Source organism: Myxocyprinus asiaticus, chromosome 4 (assembly GCF_019703515.2).
Source record: "Myxocyprinus asiaticus isolate MX2 ecotype Aquarium Trade chromosome 4, UBuf_Myxa_2, whole genome shotgun sequence".
NCBI classification, from domain to species: domain Eukaryota; kingdom Metazoa; phylum Chordata; class Actinopteri; order Cypriniformes; family Catostomidae; genus Myxocyprinus; species Myxocyprinus asiaticus.
This window is the reverse complement of record NC_059347.1, coordinates 45,981,894-46,003,184: the sequence shown is the minus strand read 5'-3', so window position 1 is coordinate 46,003,184 and position 21,291 is coordinate 45,981,894. Positions and strand designations below refer to the sequence as shown.

Below are 21,291 nucleotides of genomic sequence, written 5' to 3'. Positions count from 1 at the left end.
TGAAGGTCCAAAACTCACATAAACAGCATAAAAGTAGTCCATAAGACTCCAGTGGTTAAATCCATGTGTTCTGAAGCAATATAATAGGTGTGGGTGAGAAACAGATAAATATCTAAGTCCTTTTTTGTTTTAATTATAAATCTCCACTTTCACTTCACATTCTTTGTGCACCTACTGGTCGGGGCTGGTCAAAGGTGGAGATTTATAGTAAAAAGGACTTAAAGGTGAAGCATATCATTTCTGTGCTACTAGTGGCACCAAATGGAATTACAAAAATAAAATATGTTTTCAAACAGCCTTTGCTATCACCCCTAAGCCTCATCATGCCATTCCAAGCCTCCCTGTGAACAAATAGGCTGTACTAAAAAATAGGTGATAAATATTTAATGTTGTAATGAACAAGATCAGACAGAAAGCATGGCAGAGGAATCGGGTCTTCCGAAAACATCACCTGATTGAAAGGCAGCTGGGAGAGCGGGGATCCATAACATGAGGTAGGATGGTTCTTCCGGTTACAAGTAAGTGTAAAAATGCATATTCTTAGTATCTACGACTACGAATTTATCTGTAGCTCAACAGTAATCAGCAAACTTATGTGGCAGTACCTTGAGTGTAGCATACCTGTCAAGAAACAACTATCCATCAAACCCCAAAAATTCCCTCAAAGTCCTCCACCTTGTAAATGCGATGCCAGTGTTCACTCTGGTTTACTCCAGTCTTTCAGCAAGTCTTCAACTTTTGGCTTTAACATCTGTAGGTGAAGCTAAATTTCTTTTCCTCTGTAACACGTCTGTCATGGTCATTCATATTCCCCCTGCTGAACAGTTTACTACATGTAGCCACACCCCAAACTCACGCAAGAGGTCGAGCTAGAAAGGGATGGGTGAGGCTGAGTGGGCCACTCAAAATATAAACATCAATGTTTCGATAGTGCCTGGTTGGCTCAGTGTTTACATTTTTGGGAGAGGAAAACTGAAGAATGACTTACTTATAGTTGTCAATAAACAATCAGCTGGGATAGGAGAACATATTTTGACATAAAAAAATTACATACTTCACCTTTAAATATGGATCTGTTTCTCACTCATACCTATCATATCGCTTCCAAAGATATGGATTTAATGACTGGAGTCGTATGGACTATTTTTATGCTGCTTTTATAAGCTTTTTTGAGGTTTGGTCACCATTCACTTGCACTGAATGGACCTACAAAGCATTGTTCTAAAAATATTTGTTTGTGTTCAGCAGAAGAAAGAAACTCATACATATGGGATGGCATGAGGGTGAGTATATGACAAGAGAATTTTCTTTTTGGGTGAGCTATTCCTTTAATATAATTTTGATATTAAAAATTTGGTGTATTAGCTGCTATCTCTTGTGTTGTATTGTAGGTTAGGCTAGTCGTATTATTTGTTGCTCTGTGTCTGAGAAAGCGAATGAGCTATGCTGTTCTTGTTTATTTTATCATTCTTTCCAACTGTCTGCCTGTATTTACTGTATAACATTAATCTCATGCTGTCTTTTGTCTCATAGCTGTCCGTAACTACACTCCTCTGATGACATCTGCTCAGTTTACTGGGGTCCTGTGGCCCTGTCCACAGCTCAACATGTCACACCCATCCAAGCCCCACCATCTTCTACAGCTCCTCATACTACTCTTTTCAGAGATCCACCCCCCAAGTTCACTGAGGAGGGCCTGGCTGGGCTGAGACCGCTGGCGTGGAGTCATGGCACTCCATCCGTCACAAACAACAGAGCGAGAACATTTTACAGTAGTGCCCTGAACACAGGTACATAAATACAACGGCAATACCACCTCAAACACTTGGAGCTGTATCAGCTTGGATCCGAATCGGCCACTTTTTTTCCGATTAACACTTTTTGTTGATTTACACAAATGACACAGAAAAGCAAAACATATATTCACAGAATAAATATTTAGCCCCCATTATTCTCTTTCTCCGTCCCAATCCCCAACCCCACCCTGACCCTCAACAAATATCCCTGTGGTCACACTTGACTATATATACACACACACACACACACACACACAAAAAAAAAAAAAAAAAAAAAAAAAAATATATATATATATATATATATATATATATATATATATATATATATATATATATATATATATATATATATATATATTTTTTTTTTTTTTTTTCCCAAAAAGGCCAAATATCTGCCCCATTTTTATTAAATAAATCTAAGTTGCCTAGCCTTCTACTTGACATTTCTTCGAATGCCACTACACTCCCCATCTCTGTGTACCACTCTTGAAATGAGGGTGCTCCAGCCGACTTCCATCCCCTAAGAATAATCTGTCTTCTGATCATAACACTGGCTAGGACCCAATTTTTTATGCATTTATCCCCTATATTAATGACCGCCCGGTCGCCTAAAATACAGAGTCTGGGGCAAAAATTAAATTTGAGTGCCCAATACGTTACACATAAAACTCTGAAACCTCAACCAAAATTCTTGGATCTTAACACACCACCAAAAAACATGGGTTGTGTCCCCATCTTCTAATTGGCATCGCCAGCAGGTGGATGTATTTTAAGACCAAGCCTATACAATCTAGAGGGGGTCCAATAGAATCGATGTAAAATCTTAAACTGCATAAGGTGCACCCTTGCATCTCTAGATGTAGCCTTGACATTTTTTAAAATCCTAACCCACACTCCAGCCTCCAATACCAAGTTTAAATCTTTCTCCCATACTCTCTTGAGAGAAGTTGAAGCTCTGTCCCCCAGACTCTGAATTAGCAGGGAGTAATAAACTGATGCCTCATGACCTTTTCCAAAAGCAGTAATCACCACTTCCAGAGTATCTACCACTCTAGGGGGGTGTATGCTACTCCCAAAAATAGTACAGAGCAGGTGGCAAAGCTGTAAATACCTGAAGAATTGAGACCTGGGAATCCCAAAATGTTGAACCATATTTTCAAAGGATCTCAACACTCCACTCTCATATACACTACCGTTCAAAAGTTTAGGGTCACTTACTCATTCTTTATTTTTTATATTTTTTTCACATTTTAGAATAATAGTAAAGTCATCACAACTATGGAATAATAGAAATGGAAATATGGTAATTATGTTGTGACTAAAAAAATCCAAAATAAATCAAAACTATGTTATATTTTAGCATCTTCAAAGTAGTCACACTTTGCCTAGATTTTGCAGAAATGTACTCTTGGCATGTACCAGAAATGTACCCTGGGATGCTTTTTAAAAAGTGTTGAAGGAGTTCCCATCTATGCTGGGCACTTAGTGCCTGCTTTTCTTAATTATGCATTCCAAGTCATCCATTTCAAGGGAAAGGCTTTGCAATTGCAAAATAGGGGCAAGAACTTCCTGTTCAATACAAACCCTGGGAGGGGCTCTCTCAGGTGGAAGCGACCAATGAGCCAAATGTCTGAGACCGAATGCATAATAATAAAACTAAATCTTTGGTAGGCCTAGCCCACCTTTGTCAGTCGGCCTATGCAACTTACTGAAATGTAATCTGGGACGTTTACCATTCCAAATGAAGGACTTCGCTATGCTATCAAATTACTTGAAATAAGAGAGGGGGACATCTATAGGGAGAGATTGTAGCAGGTAGTTGAATTTTGGAATACAATTCATTTTAATAACATTAACCTTCCCAATCATAGATAAATGTAATGAAGCCCACCTGCCCACATCGCTCAAACCTTTTTATTAAAGGGTCAAAATTAACTCACACAGAGTTGCTGAAAATAATATACCCAAATACTTAAAGCCCTGTTTGTGCCACTGGAAGTCGTCTGGCTGAAAAGCCATTACCGGGCAGTACGATGTCAGAGCCAAAGCTTTGGATTTAGACCAATTAACTCTGTATCCTGAGAATTTAGAAAAGGAATGAATAATTCTGTGGAAGCAAGGCATAGATCTTGTGGGGTCGGAGATTAATAATAAAATATCATCTGCATAAAGCAAAAGCTTTTGTGCCACACCTCCCGCCATCACCCCTGGAAAATCATCCTCCTTTCTTATCGTGGCTGCTAATGGTTCCAGGGCAAGAAGAACAATAATGTGGAAAGAGGGCAACCCTGCCGGGTTTCAAGAATAGATTGAACCCTGCCTATCCAGAGTAAAATAATCTGCAATTAATCCATTAGTTTGTACCGCCGCTACTGGGTGTCTAGAAAGTAACTTAATCCATCCAATAAACATATTCCCGAACCCATACATTTCCAAAATCTTAAAAAGATAATCCCATTCTACCATATCAAATGCCTTTTTGGCGTCAAGTGAGATGGCAGCGACCGGAGTCTGATCATTCGCCACTGACCACATGATATTGATGAAATGCCTAATGTTATCAGAAAAGCTATGCCCTCGAATAAACCCCACCTGATCTATATGTATAAGAGATGTCATAACTTAATCGGTTAGCCAAAATTTTTAACAATATTTTAACGTCTAGCTGGATCAGGGAAATTGGACGGTAACTCTTACACTCACTTGGATCTCTGTCCTTTTTAAGAATCAGACTGATCTGGGCCTGTGTCATGGTTGGCGGAAGCTTTCCAATCTTTAATGATTCCGTATAAACTTCTAGCAAAAAGTGGAGCCAGTTCTGTAGCATAAGATCTAAAAAATTCAGCAGCAAAGCCATCTGGCCCCGGAGCCTTGCCTGTAGGCAAGGCCTTAATTACCTCGCCAAGCTCCTCCAAGGATATTTCAGAATCAATGTTTTTGCTCAGCTGACAGTTTAGGAAGTTCTAATGGTTCCACAAAGTTTCTAATATCCTCTTCAGTAGACGAAGATGTGGAACTATAAAGATCAAGATAGAATTCTTTAAAAGCATTATTAATATCAGTGGCTGAGGTAAATATTTCACCACCAGCAGATTTCACTGAGGGAATGGTAGAAAAAGACACTCTCTGTTTTATATATCTAGCCAGAAGCTTCCCTGCCCTATTTTGCTCTGAATAGCCAAAACTCCACCTTCCATGACAAAATTGTATTATATCTGTATTTCAATCAGATCAATTCTCTGAGGCCATTAGACGACATTCGGCACTTCAGCTCTGCCTCGGCACTTTTAATATTCCCTTCCAATTCCACAAGTTCTTGTGCTTTGGATTTTTTGGTGAATGCGGCTTACTGTATGATCTGGCCCTTAAGTGCCTCCCCAGCCATGCCCACAGAGGATACTGTGGACCAGTTGGTCTCCATATAGACACTGATTTCAGCCTTTAGCATTTGTTGGAATTCAGGATTTTGCAAAAGGGATACATTAAAGCAGCAACTATATGATTTCCTTTTCTTCATATGTGGCAACACCTCTAAACACACCAGGGCGTGATCTAAGACTAAAATGTTTACAATTGAGCAATCAACGACAGATGAAATGAGGGACTTAGATATATATTAAAAAAAATCTATTCTAGAGTAAATCTTATGGACTGATGAAAAAAATGTATAGTCCCTACCAGATGGGTTCAAAAGTCTCCAAATATCTGTAAGACCAAGATTTTTACACATCCGGTGAAGCGTCAGTGTTGCTCTAGGGGGCTTGAACACTTTTGCTTCACTATGCTCAAGGACTGAGTCCATCAAAAGATTAAAGTCTCCTCCCAATATTATATCATGAGGGGTGCCAGCAGTTTGCACATTGCATCCCTTCAAGATCTATAAAAAAGCCATGATCATCAATATTAGGTGCATGAAGATTAGCCAAATTAAGACTTTGACCCTGAATTTCAGCTAAAACAATAATGACTCTTCCTAATTTATCTTTACTCTGTTTCAGACATTTGAATTGTAGATGTTTACTTATCAGCGTAATGACTCCCCTGCTCTTACTCGAGCCAGCACTATAAAAAAAATGCCCACCCCATATCTTTCCAAATTTTTCAGCTTCCTGTGGAGAAAGATGCATTTCTTGAAGAAACATTATATCATATTTCTTACGCTTAAGAAGAGAAATAACCTTCCTTCTTTCTATGGGGTGCCCCAACCCATTCACATTCCATGTGAAGAGAGACAATCCACTCATATTAACATTTGACATATAAGAAAAAATATATTGTGTCAAAAACAAGATTATACAGACCACATTCCAACATTAGTGCGACAGTCAAAACCCGAACATCCCCCAGAACCAAACAAACAGAAAAAAGAAAACCATGTGCAATAACCCCGCGCACAACAGCGCCAACTGGCGTCCATCCCTCCAAACTCAAACAGTCCATGTACGCCTACGAGAACCCCCACGACAACTTTGCTGTCGGATTGCTCAAGTCCGGTGTTTCTATACAGATTTTGTGAGACAGAGTTATAAAATAAACTTCAGCCAATAGATGGAACAAGCACAAAGAGCATGTAGGTTCATACATAAAACTGTCCTGAAGGTGTTACTCTACAAAATAAACTCCAGCCACTAGGTGGAACCAGCACAAAAAGAACGTGCAGATTCTTCAAACTGTCAAGCAAATGTTAAGTGAGCTGGTCCACTCAGCTGCAAAGTGAGTACAACGAGATGACTTGCTCACTCCATTGACTTTATGAAGAACATCACGTGCTGTGGGCATGTGAATGTATTAAAGCCATCCTTAGTATCTATTCTCGGGAATATCAGTGCAAAATTGACCTTCTGTTGGTGTAAAAGTTTCTTGCATTCTTTGAATCGATCATGGTTCTCTCTTGTCAAATTCACAAAGTCTGGGAACAATACAATGCTGTGGTTCTTCCAAGAAAGCCTTCCTTTACTCCTCGTCTCGTGTAACACAAGATCTTTATTTGATGATCTCAGAAATTTGGCCAGAATTGATCGGGGCCTGTCTCCCTCTGCGGATCGACGAGCAGGAACCCTGTGAGCTCACTCGATTTCCAGTTTATGGCCTGCTATGTAGAGCAGATTTGGGAGGAGCCCATCCAGGAATTTCACCATATCCTGTCCCTCTGCTCCCTCAGGGATTCTAACCAAACAAACATTATTCCGCTGGATATGGTTCTCCATAACCTCCAACTTCTCCCAGACACGCTCCAAATCCACCTTGGTCGCTAGCAGATTAGCAGATTATTCCCTCTCCGATGACTCCAGGTAATCGAGCCGTTTCTCGACATCCCCCACTCTTGTAACCACATCAGTGAACTTTGCCTCCATGGCAGTGATCGATCGACGTATCACAGCAAGATCAAGTCAGCAACGACCTTCGGTGCATTTCCCGCACCTCTCTGACTAAATCGACTCCCAGGCTTGCGGCCTGCTCAGGGGCATCAGCTTGAGCACGTAAATGTCTTTTAATGTCTCCAGAGCCCAAGGATTTTGAGTTCTTTGACATATTGTCCTCCTAGAACAGTTATGGAACAGAGTGTATTGAATCTCACTGGTTTATGTCATAAAAAGTATTAAAACTAGCAAAGTGCGCAGAGCTCGCTGTTCACATGTTCGATCCTCGCATGGCATCACATGACTTCCCCAGCCACTTTTTTATTCTATATATTCATCCCTCTCATCTCTCTCTCTGTCTCTCTCTCAGACTGTCAGAAGATGAGAGGAGCAGCTCAAAGCCCCTGCTGCAAGAGATGGAAAGGTTAAGAGAAGAAAAGCTATTGATGAGAGGAGAGATGGCATGTCTGCGAGAAAGAGCAGAGTGTCTGAGAGAGCAGATCAGAGACCAGCAAAACCATATAAATAGGTGCAAATACTCACTGACTGCAGAGCCTGGCTGTTAGTTTTACAGGGTAATGTGATCTGTATATGGGTTAAAATAAATGTGATGAGTGTGTCTGTTTATGTGTGTGTATGTTTACAGGCAGTGAATAGAGCGTGATGAGTTACACAGTGAACTAATACTCTGATCCTTCTGAACACTTGTATGTATGTAATGAATATGTAGGATTTGTATATGACATCTGAATAGTTTAGGGGCAGTTACTTTCTAAGTACACTGAGCCTTATTCAATGGGAAAGTTACAAAAAATATTTTTTTACAAACAATTTACACACAAATTTGTTCTGCTCACATTTCATGAATAAGGCCTGATTCAGAAAAATCTGATTTTGTGTGTGTAGTTTTCGTGCCTAAAAAAAGAGTGTGAAGTAGAACATCAGCTTTTGGAGAAAGAGTTACAGGAATCAAAGGAGGTGACAGAGAGACTACAAAAAAAAAAAAAAAAAAAAAAAACTAGGGGAACAGGTAAGGCACGATTAAACATAAGCCACTTTTCCACCATCGGTGCGAACAATTCTCGTCGCAAAACCGTACAGTGATTTGGGGTAGTTGGCACAGTTACACTTTCTTTTTCCACTGTGGTGCCGTGAAATCAGTCGAAAGGTCTCTTTAGTGTCCTAAGTTTTTATAACTGTGACCTTAATTGCCTACCGTCTGTAAGCTGTTAGTGTCTTAACGACCGTTCCTTGAACAAGCATGGAAAACATTGTTTAAACCCTTTACAATAAAGATCTGTAAAGTTATTTGGATTTTTACTAAATTATCTTTAAAATACAGTGTCCTAAAAAAGGGACGTTTCTTTATACAGGTGCATCTCAATAAATTAGAATGTCGTGGAAAAGTTCATTTATTTCAGTAATTCAACTCAAATTGTGAAACCCATGTATTAAATAAATTCAATGCACACAGACTGAAGTAGTTTAAGTCTTTGGTTCTTTTAATTGTGATGATTTTGGCTCACATTTAACAAAAACCCACCAATTCACTATCTCAAAAAATTAGAATACATCATAAGACCAATAAAAAAAACATTTTTAGTGAATTGTTGGCCTTCTAGAAAGTATGTTCATTGACTGTATATGTACTCAATACTTGGTAGGGGCTCCTTTTGCTTTAATTACTGCCTCAATTCGGCGTGGCATGGAGGTGATCAGTTTGTGGCACTGCTGAGGTGGTTTGGAAGCCCAGGTTTCTTTGACAGTGGCCTTCAGCTCATCTGCATTTTTTGGTCTCTTGTTTCTCAGTTTCCTCTTGACAATACCCCATAGATTCTCTATGGGGTTCATGTCTGGTGAGTTTGCTGGCCAGTCAAGCACACCAACACCATGGTCATTTAACCAACTTTTGGTGCTTTTGGCAGTGTGGGCAGGTGCCAAATCCTGCTGGAAAATGAAATCAGCATCTTTAAAAAGCTGGTCAGCAGAAGGAAGCATGAAGTGCTCCAAAATTTCTTGGTAAACAGGTGCAGTGACTTTGGTTTTCAAAAAACACAATGGACCAACACCAGCAGATGACATTGCACCCCAAATCATCACAGACAGTGGAAACTTAACACTGGACTTCAAGCAACTTGGGCTATGAGCTTCTCCACCCTTCCTCCAGACTCTAGGACCTTGGTTTCCAAATGAAATACAAAACTTGCTCTCATCTGAAAAGAGGACTTTGGACCACTGGGCAACAGTCCAGTTCTTCTTCTCCTTAGCCCAGGTAAGACGCCTCTGACGTTGTCTGTGGTTCAGGAGTGGCTTAACAAGAGGGATACGACAACTGTAGCCAAATTCCTTGACACGTCTGTGTGTGGTGGCTCTTGATGCCTTGACCCCAGCCTCAGTCCATTCCTTGTGAAGTTCACCCAAATTCGTGAATCGATTTTGCTTGACAATCCTCATAAGGCTGCGGTTCTCTCAGTTGGTTGTGCATCTTTTTCTTCCACACTTTTTCCTTCCACTCAACTTCTGTTAACATGTTTGGATACAGCACTCTGTGAACAGCCAGCTTCTTTGGCAATGAATGTTTTTGGCTTACCCTCCTTGTGAAGGGTGTCAATGATTGTCTTCTGGACAACTGTCAGATCAGCAGTCTTCCCCATGATTGTGTAGCCTAGTGAACCAAACTGAGAGACCATTTTGAAGGCTCAGGAAACCTTTGCAAGTGTTTTGAGTTGATTAGCTGATTGGCATGTCACCATATTCTAATTTTTTGAGATAGTGAATTGGTGGGTTTTTGTTAAATGTGAGCCAAAATCATCACAATTAAAAGAACCAAAGACTTAAACTACTTCAGTCTGTGTGCATTGAATTTATTTAATACACGAGTTTCACAATTTGAGTTGAATTACTGAAATAAATGAACTTTTCCACGACATTCTAATTTATTGAGATGCACCTGTATAGTTTATATATATTCCACACCAATCTGCTGTGTATATCTGTTTATAATTTCGTAAAAGAAGTTTGTGCTTCATCTTTTATTTTGCTCATCTTCATAAAGATGTTTATTGACTGACAGGAGCTATACACACAGTAAATACACAATGTACACATTCTTTTATCACATTGCAATTTTACAATTGTAGTTTGGGTCTTATGGATTTAACATTTTGAATTTTGAATGAATTTACATTTTAAATAAGGTCATCGATCATAAGCACTGCGACACGATGAAACTGTACTAAACCGTTTCTGTTTAAAAAGCTTAATAAAGTGTTATCTTTCGTTTACACAACCAGAAGGTCTTTTGTATCTTCCAGTAAAAGTTATGTTAAGTGACTGTTTCATTTCACTCAATTCTAGAAGTGAAGGGGTAAAACGCTTGTTGGTTATTGCTTTTTCCTCTCGGAAAATGTCTAGCCTAAATCTTAAATATTTTACCTCAAACATCTTTGACATGTTAATTGCCATTATCTGTGTCAATTACATATTGCCAATAACATAATCAATTCATGTACAATTAAAATGTAAATTCATTCAAAATAAAAATGTTAAATCCATAAGACCCAGACATTTGTACAATTTGTAAAAAGAGGAATGTGATAAAAGAATGTGTACATTGTGTATTTACTGTGTGTATAGATCCAGTCAGTCAATAAACATCTTTATGAAGATGAGCACAACAAAAGATGAAGCACAAACTTTATTTGTGACATTATAAACAGATGTACACAGCAGAATGGTGTGAAAAAAAAAAAAAAAAAAAAAAAAATATATATATATATATATATATATATATATATATATATATATATATATATATTACATTTTCATTCAAAAGAGACACTTTCATAATACATATAAATAATATACAACATTAGTTTACACACTACCATTTGTTCCACAAAAGTGTGATCGCTGTCTTCTCTGTATCCTCAGCTGACCGTCAGTCCGACAGTCTGTCTTTTCTCGATCATACACAGGCAATTATTTTAATAAAAATAAAAATTTTAAAGATGATCATACAGTGTTTTTTATTTTATTTTTTATGAATATGATATCACTGAAAGGGGATGTGCATTTTCTTCAGTATACGTTCTGGAAAGTCCATCTGCTTTCTCCAGCAACTCGAGCCGTTGCCCTTGCTCACCTCCGTCGCATGCTTCAGTTCAGGCTGCGGGTCGGGAGGCTGGTCCTATTCACAGCATCCCGATTACCAGCTCCCATCCTGGGCATGTATCACTGTGCACGCTCAGGTAGGGCTGCGTTCAGTATTTTACAGCAACAGTGAACGAGCCACCATTTACTTCTGATATGTTTTGCATCCATTTCTTATACGCGGGAAACACAGATCCAATAATATCATGTAAACTGCATGTACCATTGTCCAATGACAGGCCGTCTTACATACTCTTCGAGTGGCACGTTGGAGAGGGGTGTGTCTTATAACTGAGTCAAAGATTCATTGGTTGCTCTCACGAGTCAACAGTCCAATGGCTTTTTTTTACTTGATTTTCAGTTGGTTAAAGAAAAAGAAAAGGAAAAACAAAACAAAAAAGAAAAGCCATTGGCAAATGGATGAGGAAAAGCAATTGGCAAATACCTTTTTAAAATGCAGTTTAAAAGGTGCTTTTAAAGTGCATTAAAAAGTGCATTTAAAAGACTCATTAATGTACTCATTTATTTCTACATTTAATGACAATTTAAACAAATAAATAAATCTGATTTATTAATGCACAATTTTATTGTTAAATATAATGACATTTTTAAACATTAATTAAATAAACACATTTAAATGTGTCTTTTTATTTGTCCATTTATAAATTGGTTTATTTATTCAAGTTTTTATTTTCAAATTAATAGATTGATAATTTATTCCTTCATTCTTTTTTAATTGGCACTCCTGGGCTTCAGCTGAATTGAAAAATGGTAAAAGAAAAGGAAAAGTCAAAAAATAAAGAAAAGCAAATGAATGAAGAAAAGCAACTGGCAAATGGATGAAGAAAAGCAATTGCCAAATGTTTTTTAAAATGCTATTTAAAAGGTGCATTTAAATATGATTTAGTAATGCACAATTTTATTGTTAAATATAATGACAATTTAAAACATGAATTAATTAAACACATTTAAATGTGTCTATTTATTTGTACATTTTTAAATTGGTTTATTTATTCACATTTAAATGTCTTTATTTGTCCATTTATAAATTGGTTTATTCACATTTTTATTTTCAAATTAATAGATTGATAATTTATTCCTTAATTCTTTTGTAAATGGCACTCCTGGGCTTCCATATAAAATGGCATCAGTGCATCAGCTTCAGTATGTTGTGGTGTTTGAATTGAAATAATTTTGTGACTGGACATTCATATTGTAGGTGTGAATGATTTTTGTAATGGTCAAATGTCTTCAATCAGCTTTAAAACCATTTGAATGAGATTTGTTTTTTAAAAATTATTATTATTTTTTTTTTATATATCACCCCCTTTAGGAAATGTCAGGATAGTGTGTGCGAAATGTTTTTGCACATGAGTGGGTCACTTTGTTTTTAAATATATTATGAATGTTTGTGTAGCATTTGGAGAAGGAAAAGGAAGCCCTGTCTTTATCTGTACAGCTGTTGAATGTCCGAGTGAATGCAGCAAATGACATTCTGGCCATTCAGGAGAAAGAGCTCTGCGAACGGGTCAGATTACACACACATTTACACACACATTCATGCGTCTAGACTTTGGAGTGATTCATCATTAAAGCCTGACTGATATGGATGTTTAGGGTGCCTGATGTGGTTCATAAGTACATATAAGTAGTACTACTAGCTGTGTTTTTGTGCAGTCTGACCCATTGTACTCTGGCAGCAAGGCTGGGCAGATGTTGAGTGTTTGGAGACAGAAGGTTTTTAAGCTGCTTGTTAAACTACAGACCAGAGACTTACACCTCCATGCAGAGAAAACACAGCTACACGACATGGTAATGTAAACACACAATCACACAGACATAATTATACAAAGCCGTTTGTCAGAGGGATACATTCCTACCCACATATGAAAAGACGCAAAAACACATGTCACAAAATTTCACAAACTTTGCATCTTATATTGAGGGTATGAAATTAACACCCACCACCAGACAGTTGTTTGTGGTGGGTAATTTTGCTCATCTGTCTGTCACTGTGGCGAGTGACCTGTAAAACATCTCCTATTGACATTTGACAAAAACGTCTGCTTGAAGAAACACATTTGCATGGGTTGTATTTTGAAATCTTATAATAAATATGGTATAAAATGGTAATATTTACTCAGAGACCACTTTATTAGGAACACCTGCACACCTTCTCATTCATGCTATTATCTAAACAGCCAATCGTGTGGCAGTAGTGCAATGCATAAAATCATGCAATTAGGGGTCTGGAGCATCAGTTAATGTTCACATCAACCATCAGAATGGGGAAGAAATTTGATCTCAGTGATTTCGACTGTTGTATGATTGTTAGCTGGTTTGAGTATTTCTGTAACTGCTGATCTCCTGGGATTTTCTTGCACAACAGTCTCCAGAGTTTACTCATCCAATGAGCTGCAGCTCTGCGGATGGAAATGCCTTGTTGATGAGAGAGCTCAACAGAGATTGGCCAGACTGGTTTGAGCTGACAGAAAGCAGAATAGAATCTCAGAATGCACAACATGTCAAACCTTGAGGCGAATGGAAGACCACGTCGGGTTCCACTTCTGTCAGCCAAGAACAGAAAGCTGAGGCTGCAGTGGGGCTACCATCTGTGTACCTCAGCAAAAATTTAAATTCATCAGACCAGGCTATGTTTTTCCAGTCTTTAACTGTCCAGTTTTGGTGAGCCTGTGCCCACTGCAGCCTCAGCTTTCTGTTCTTGGCTGACAGAAGTGGAACCGATGTGGTCTTCTACTGTTGTAGCCCATTTGCCTCAAGGTTTGACATGTTGTGCATTCTGAGATGCTATTCTACTCTCTACAGTTGTACAGAGGGGTTATCTGAGTTACGGTAGCCTTTCTATCAGCTCGAAGACTGTTGTGCATGAAAATCCCAAGAGATCAGCAGTTACAGAAATACTCAAACCAGCCCATATGGCACCAAAAATCATGCCATGGTCGAAATCACTGAGATCACAGTTTTTCCCCATTCTGATTATTGATGTGAACATTAACTGAAGCTCATGACCCATATCTGCATGATTTTATGAGGTGCACTGCTGCCACACTATTGGCTGATTAGATAATTGCATGAATAACTAGGTGTACAGGTGTACCTAATAAAGTGGTTACTGAGTGTATATACCAGAAAACTATAGGTGCACACAAAACACTCACAGACCATCTGTGCTTGCGTGTGTGACTGCACATTTTTGAATCTGTGATCTGCGTGTGTGTAGGTTTCCTCTCTACAGCAAAAAGTGAAATGTTTGCAGTCACAGAACAATGTACTTCAGCACCACCTAGAGGAAAAAACAGCTCAACTGGAGCTTCACCACGCACATACTCAGGTACTCTGGCATACGCTTATGCATAAACTGTATTGACACAAGTGTAGTTGTGGGGTCAGTTAGGATTGAGGCTAGGTATGAGGTCAGTTAGGATCAGGTATGGTTATGGGTTTAGGTTTAGTTGTGGTGTGATCAGTTAAGTTAAGCTTGGTGTGAGGACAGTAAAATGTTGGTTTGTACTGTAGTACAGGTGGGGTTTCAAACGGTTAGTAGGGGACTTTTGTAGTGCTTCTATTTAATGAATTCCTTCTAATGTTATGAAGAATTTTTCAGTCCCTGAAGTTTCATTACTGCCCTAATCCTGGTCAGCTCCTTCTGTACTCCCTCTTCTCTTTCTGTACCTTTATATTCCTGCAGTTTTACAGTTTGAGCAGGTTGGATTGTGTTTTGTAAGGTTCAAGCTTGTTCAGCATTGACTCTGAGAAGGTTGGCTATTTTAGCATCACATTAGTCAGCCATGATTACTCACCATGTGCAGAGCTGCTGATCAGCTGTGTAACAGTGACAGCTCTGAAGCTCTTCTGCTGTAGAAGCTCTTCCCGCAGGCAGGTGTGTGTTTCTGAAAGTCTCTGTGCTTGATTTGTGTGTCTAGGGATTACAGCAGCAGTTGGACAGTGCAGTGCAGGAGAATGCTCAGCTGAAAGAGTGGAATAAAAATGCAGAGGGATCACTGATTGATGTCAGTGAAACAGCACACAGGCAGCACACAGTGTTATTATCATTAACAAAAATGAAAACTAAATGAAAACAATTTTGTCAAATGAAAACAAAAAAATAATAATAACATAATAGTAAAAACCGAAGCTAACTAAAATAAAACTAAAATGACCACAAATAAATAGTTTTAGTTTTATTATTATTGAACACTGTATATTTTAATATTTCAAACCTTTACAACCTGTCTTCATTAAACTAAAAATGCCAGTAGATAGCCTTGACAAATGTAGTGCCGTCGAACATGTTGAAATTATATCACTTAATGCATATATGAGAACTTAAGCTAAAATAAAAACTTAATATACTGAAAAGCAAAAATCTAAACTGAAACTCAAAAGCAATAAAAAACTAAACTAAATGGAAAGGACAAATTAATAATTAAATAGAAATAAAAACTAGATTAAAAAATTAAAAAAACGATAATAACCTTGCACGTATAAATACACGCACACTTATACCCCTATGACTGAATCTGTTACTGCACTGTACATCTACAAGTTTTCTAAATACTAATATGACTGTCATGATTAGATTAAAGCTGACTCTTCCTATGACCAAACCCCTGAAGATGCCTCATCCATAAACATCTGTCCCTCTGTTTTTCTCTCTCTCTCTCTCTGTCTCTGTTTTTTTGTCTCTTTTTGCCTCTCTCTTACAAGGGTGATGTCAGCCATAGAAATTAAGATAGGTCAGATGGAAGCAGTTCAGTCCGGTGTAAGTCAGCTGAATCAGAAACTCACCTTCGCAGCCAAACGACTGGACACAGTACATGGTGAGTACAGAGTGTCATGTATGTGTGTGGGGGTGGGTGTGTAAGTGTGTTTCAGTTTGAATGTATGTGGGTTGTTTGTCTGCAGGACTGCTGTTGAGGAAAGAAACTCTGTGGAAAACTAAACAAACCACAAGGTCTTCAGAGCCGGCAGTTTTGGAGAGGTACAGAAACACACAAACACTGACAGACAGCAGCTCTGGGTAATTACAGCTAATGAAATAATGGGAGAAGAGCTTCAGACTTTGATATTCATTTATATTTTGAGTGATTCTTTTAATTTAAGGTGACACATCACCGTTGATTATTTCCAATGGTGTATGCTGCTGATCTCTCACCAGTGCAAAATGATACAGTTGTTGTCACAACACTCACAGACACAGTAGGTCTGTCTACGGCGCTGCCTCACTGGCTACCACCTACACAGGCAGCTGCCTACTAAGGCAGTATACTAACAGAAATGGAACCTCATTAGTGAGGTTAGATTTGCAGAAACATCGTGCAGCACACAAATAACGCTCTGCACTGGAGACTTAACTCACAGCTGATACAGAGTCTCAGAGTCAATTCTAAGATTGTTTTCTCTGTGAAGGATTCATGTGATGATGATTTTAGAATCTGGCTAAAATGACATATCTTAGGAGGAAGCATAATTAGGTTCCAGAACAATCTCCATAGGTAGCTCTGTGTTCTGGAACAGAGCTAACATGGCACCACTCAGAAGCAAACACACTTTGCAGGATACTTGGTATTCAGCAGAATCATTAGATACTTCTTGGCTGTCAGGTTTGTGATTATTATTATTTTTATTTATTTTTTTACATCTCTCTGATTCAGCTTTGTTAAGAGCATCAAGAGTGAGGTAGCACTGTTGAGTTTGGAGAGAGATAAATTCACACAGGAGCTCAAACGTACACCTGATCTCATCCAGGCCTCCCTGTCAGGGCTACAGCTACAGCGTATGTATGCAAACCCCAACTAAAGCTACAACTTATTTAGAAAGGAGAAAACTGAGCAGCTGTAACAATGTGTATGCATGCACTGCAGGAGAGAGAGAGGTGGGCCATCTGAAGGAGGCTCTGTTACACAACAAGGAGGAGTTGGAGGCATCAGAATTGAGCCGAATGGAGATTCAGAGACAATGTGAGGAGCAGGAGGGGATCATCGCGGAGCTCCGTGCTGAGGCCCAGAGACTGCAGCAACAGTGTGATTTAGGTGTATAAAGAATCTCTGTCATTCAGGTCACTGCAGAGAGTTTGTTCAGGAGGATCTGTTTGTCTGTATATGTCTATTATTTCCTTCAGCTTGTGTAGAGTGTAAGTGCTTATTTCTGAAGATGTGAAAAGTTAATTGTGTATGTGTAGTGTTACACAGGGTATCAGAAGTTGAGAGTTTTTGTGCAGAGAAGCTCAGAGAAATGGAGGCACAACTCAAAACAGCAAGAAGAGAGCACACAAAAGCAGGTACACATACATACAAATACATATGTAATGGTATAAAATTATATACCATTGGTGCTGCAGTTAATCCCATCCATGCTGATATCTAGTACAACAGCATGATTGCAAGTGTGACAATGGTTTTATTCAATAATTCAATAAACATATTAAATTATTTTAAAGGGATAGTTAACCCAAAAATGAAAATTCTCTTATTAACTCACCCTCATGCCATCCCAGATGTGTATGACTTTCTTCTGCTGAACACAAACAAAAGCTGCTTTTCCACTATCGGGCCGAACAGTTCTCATCGCAAAACCATTCCATGCCGTTTCTTTTTCCACTATGGTGAGGTGAAATCAGGAGAATGTTTGTAACAGATCTGTCTGTTGGTGACGGCATGTGAGGTAAACATTGGAGCAAGTGTGCTATGGAGGATGATCGCATGTTCCAGTTTTTAGGACTGCTTTTTTCCCTGGTTTTACTCTGCTAATACACAGAAAAGACATGGCTCATGACGCAAAAAGGAAAATAAAGAGAAGAAGGTGAGAGGTTTTCCATCATGAGGGCTTGTGTATGCCACTGGACACAAACACACAAAGGTAAAAGTTCCCAAACTAGCTAAAAATGATATTTTTTAACAAAATATTATGTAAGTATTATACGAAAATAGTATATGAGAATATATTGATATATTCTGAGCTTTAATAAGCAAGTAGGCTAATCTACTTCCCTGACAAAAAAGGCATGTAGTAAAATAAATTTTTGCTACAACACTAGTTAAACCAGCATAATAAAATCATGAAGATACATTAAACAATTTGCCACGTACTAAAGCCATCCCGCCAGCACAGTTGAGTACAGTTAGCTAAGCGTGCCAAGAATTCCGGGCCAAGAATGTGTTGTAATCGTGCTGTGCTGAACCATACTCAAATAGAAATGCTACTGTAACCATTCCTTACCGTGCTTAGAATTTGTAGAAGAATATTTCAGCTCTGTAGGTCCTCACAATGCAAGTGAATGGATACCAAAATTTGGCAGCTCCAAAAGCACATAAAGGCAGCATAAAAGTAATCCATAAGACTCCAGAGGTTAAATGTAATTCTCCTAAAGCGATATGTAAGTTTGGATGAATCATTCTTTTTTTTTTTGCCAATTCACATTATTTCAGCATATAGCCTCCTACTGGGCAGGAGGAGAATTTACAGTAAAAAAAGGACTTAAATATTGATCTGTTTCTCAACCACACCTATCATATCGCTTCTGAAGATAAAGATTTAACCACTGGAGTGTTATGGATTGCTTTTATGCTGCCTTCATGTGCTTTTTTGAGCTTTAAAATGTTCATTGTGAGGACCTATGTTATTCTAAAAATTTTTGTTTGTGTTCAGCAGAAGAAAGTCATACACATCTGGGATGGCATGAGGGTGAGTAAATGATGATTTTTGGGTGAACTATCCCTTTAAAACAGTAAAATATATTTTTTATATTTTTTATGCTAATGAAAATAATTCCAAAAAGAAGCCAAAAGTAGTACAGCTGTTGCATGCCGGCAAGCAATTCCACCTATCTGGAACGCTGCAAACACAGACAAGCACAGTGATACAAATAGTAAAGCATTCCAGTGCTGTTATACTAAATATCAACACTCTTTGAATGTTGCTTGTCCTGTCAGATTAGAGAGATTCTACTGATGTAGAATTCTGAAGCAAGCACAAGACTGCACAGACACACACCTTCTGTTTTATGTGCCTGTGTGTTGATATGTGTGAGCAGTGGTAGCTTTGCGGCAGGTACAAAGGCAGGTGGAGAGAGAGAATGAGCACATGAAAGAGGCAGAGAAAGAAAGAAAAGAACACACACATTCACAGATCATGCATCTGCAGAAACAGCTAAAAGACAAGGACAAAGACCGCAGCCTTCCCCTGGTGAGTCATACACACATTTAAATTTACTTCTTGCATCTTTTCTTTGCTTTATATTTTTTGTGTGTTTGTGTAGGCAGTTGTTCAGGAACAGGGTTTGATGAACGAATATAAGAGACTAAGAAGATCAGCCATCTAGACGACTGAAGCATTAAAACAAAAATATCATCATCAGTCTGAGAGCAGCATTCCTACAGCACCTCAAAGTAAACTCACCTACTCATTCATGAAATTAGCATTTGACTGTTATATCATTTATATCATTCATTCATTCATTCATTCATTCATTTACTCAATTTTCCTTCATGCTTTACTTGGTTTCTCACCCTGCCTCTCCCTGTCTCAGGTCTGCAGGGGGCGCTGCAGGCTCTTAGTGCTGCAGTGATGGGCAGCTCAGAGGAAGAGGATGATGAGGAAGGTCAGGCCTTCAATGAGACACAAACAGCCTCTTGTGCTGACACACATAAAGAATTGTGCTGAACACACCAATGAATTTTCTCTCACTCATATTTGCTGTCTGTCCCCCCTCTCTCATGGGGTTTGATGTCTGTTTATAATTTAATAAAGGTGATTTTTGTCAAATGGGGCTTGCAGATCTTATTCTCAGTTAATCTCAGATGTCTTGCAGGATTAAAAATATCTGTATTTATTGGTTTATATTTAAAATTTATCTAAAAGCTGTTATTAGGCACAATACATAACTATAGTGAAAATATTAAGGACACAAATTTGTATTAAAACATTATTTTATTACAATTTATTATGTGCCATCCTTCCCCTGGGAGATATATAGTCATGTATTTAAAATATTAAATTTTATTTAAAATAAGTAGCTGTATTCCACTACAGTTACAATTTAAATCATTGTTAATTAGAATACAGTTACATTCAAAAATTATTTTGATTACTGAAGAGATTACTTTGCATTTTATTTTCATTTGTTTCATTTAATATTTAGTCCTTTCAGATGGAAAACATTTATACATACAAATGATGCGATCCAAAGTGCATTTGAACAGCGGTGAAACACTTTCTTATGATGTGTTACATTCATACGAGCAGACAGAGAAGTAAGTTTGAAGTATTTTTGGAGCAGAAGAAATAGAAATAAACCTTGTGTAAATTGTCAGCTTTACGCTAAGCTAAAATGCTATTTCTAGCCATTTTACATGCACATGTTACCAGGCATGATCATATTTTTTTAATCAAGAAAATTCAAGTTGGAACATAATTTATTTTTTCTAGTAAGACCTTTGATATTAGGGCAAAAATCGTATTCTTGATAATAATGTTTGTATTGTTTTCCTGTAAAAATATCTAAAAATCCTTAAAACAAGATCAATTAGATTGATCTTGTTTTAGAAACAACACTGCATAAGATATTTAGGTTTTTCAGAGAATGGATTTTTAATGTGTATTTTGGTTTATGTTCTGGCAGAGTGAAAGTGAAAAAATCTACCAGTGCTGAAGAAGTAATCCAAAGTATTTAGAATACGTTACTGACCTTGAGTAATCTAACGGAATACATTACAAATTACATTTTACAGCATGTATTCTGTAATCTGTAGTGGAATACATTTCAAAAGTAACCCTCCCAACCCTGTTTACATGTAAAAAGTTATTTATGGGTGCTGATATGGTAAATAGGTGTTTCGTGTTAAAGCTGCTACAACTATACTGTATATTTTGCATGGTTGGAATGATATATTAACCCATCAGCATCCAGGACAGTTTTATCATGTTTTTTAAAGCCCTCAGACATATTCCTTTAATCTCCTAGT

General features: G+C 38.0%; 1 protein-coding gene across 1 annotated transcript; it reads left to right on the top strand.

Annotated features, from left to right (window-relative positions):
- Positions 1 to 499: 499 nt before the first annotated feature.
- Positions 500 to 20,074, top strand: LOC127439768 (coiled-coil alpha-helical rod protein 1-like). The gene is given in 15 exon segments (XM_051695992.1): positions 500 to 518; positions 1,572 to 1,790; positions 11,241 to 11,386; positions 12,726 to 12,835; positions 12,979 to 13,120; positions 14,550 to 14,660; positions 15,253 to 15,359; positions 16,037 to 16,149; positions 16,235 to 16,310; positions 16,984 to 17,105; positions 17,194 to 17,361; positions 17,511 to 17,609; positions 19,362 to 19,513; positions 19,587 to 19,716; positions 19,857 to 20,074. Coding segments are annotated over 15 exon segments (1,848 nt in total). The 3' UTR covers positions 19,991 to 20,074.
- The last annotated feature ends 1,217 nt before the right edge of the window (positions 20,075 to 21,291 follow it).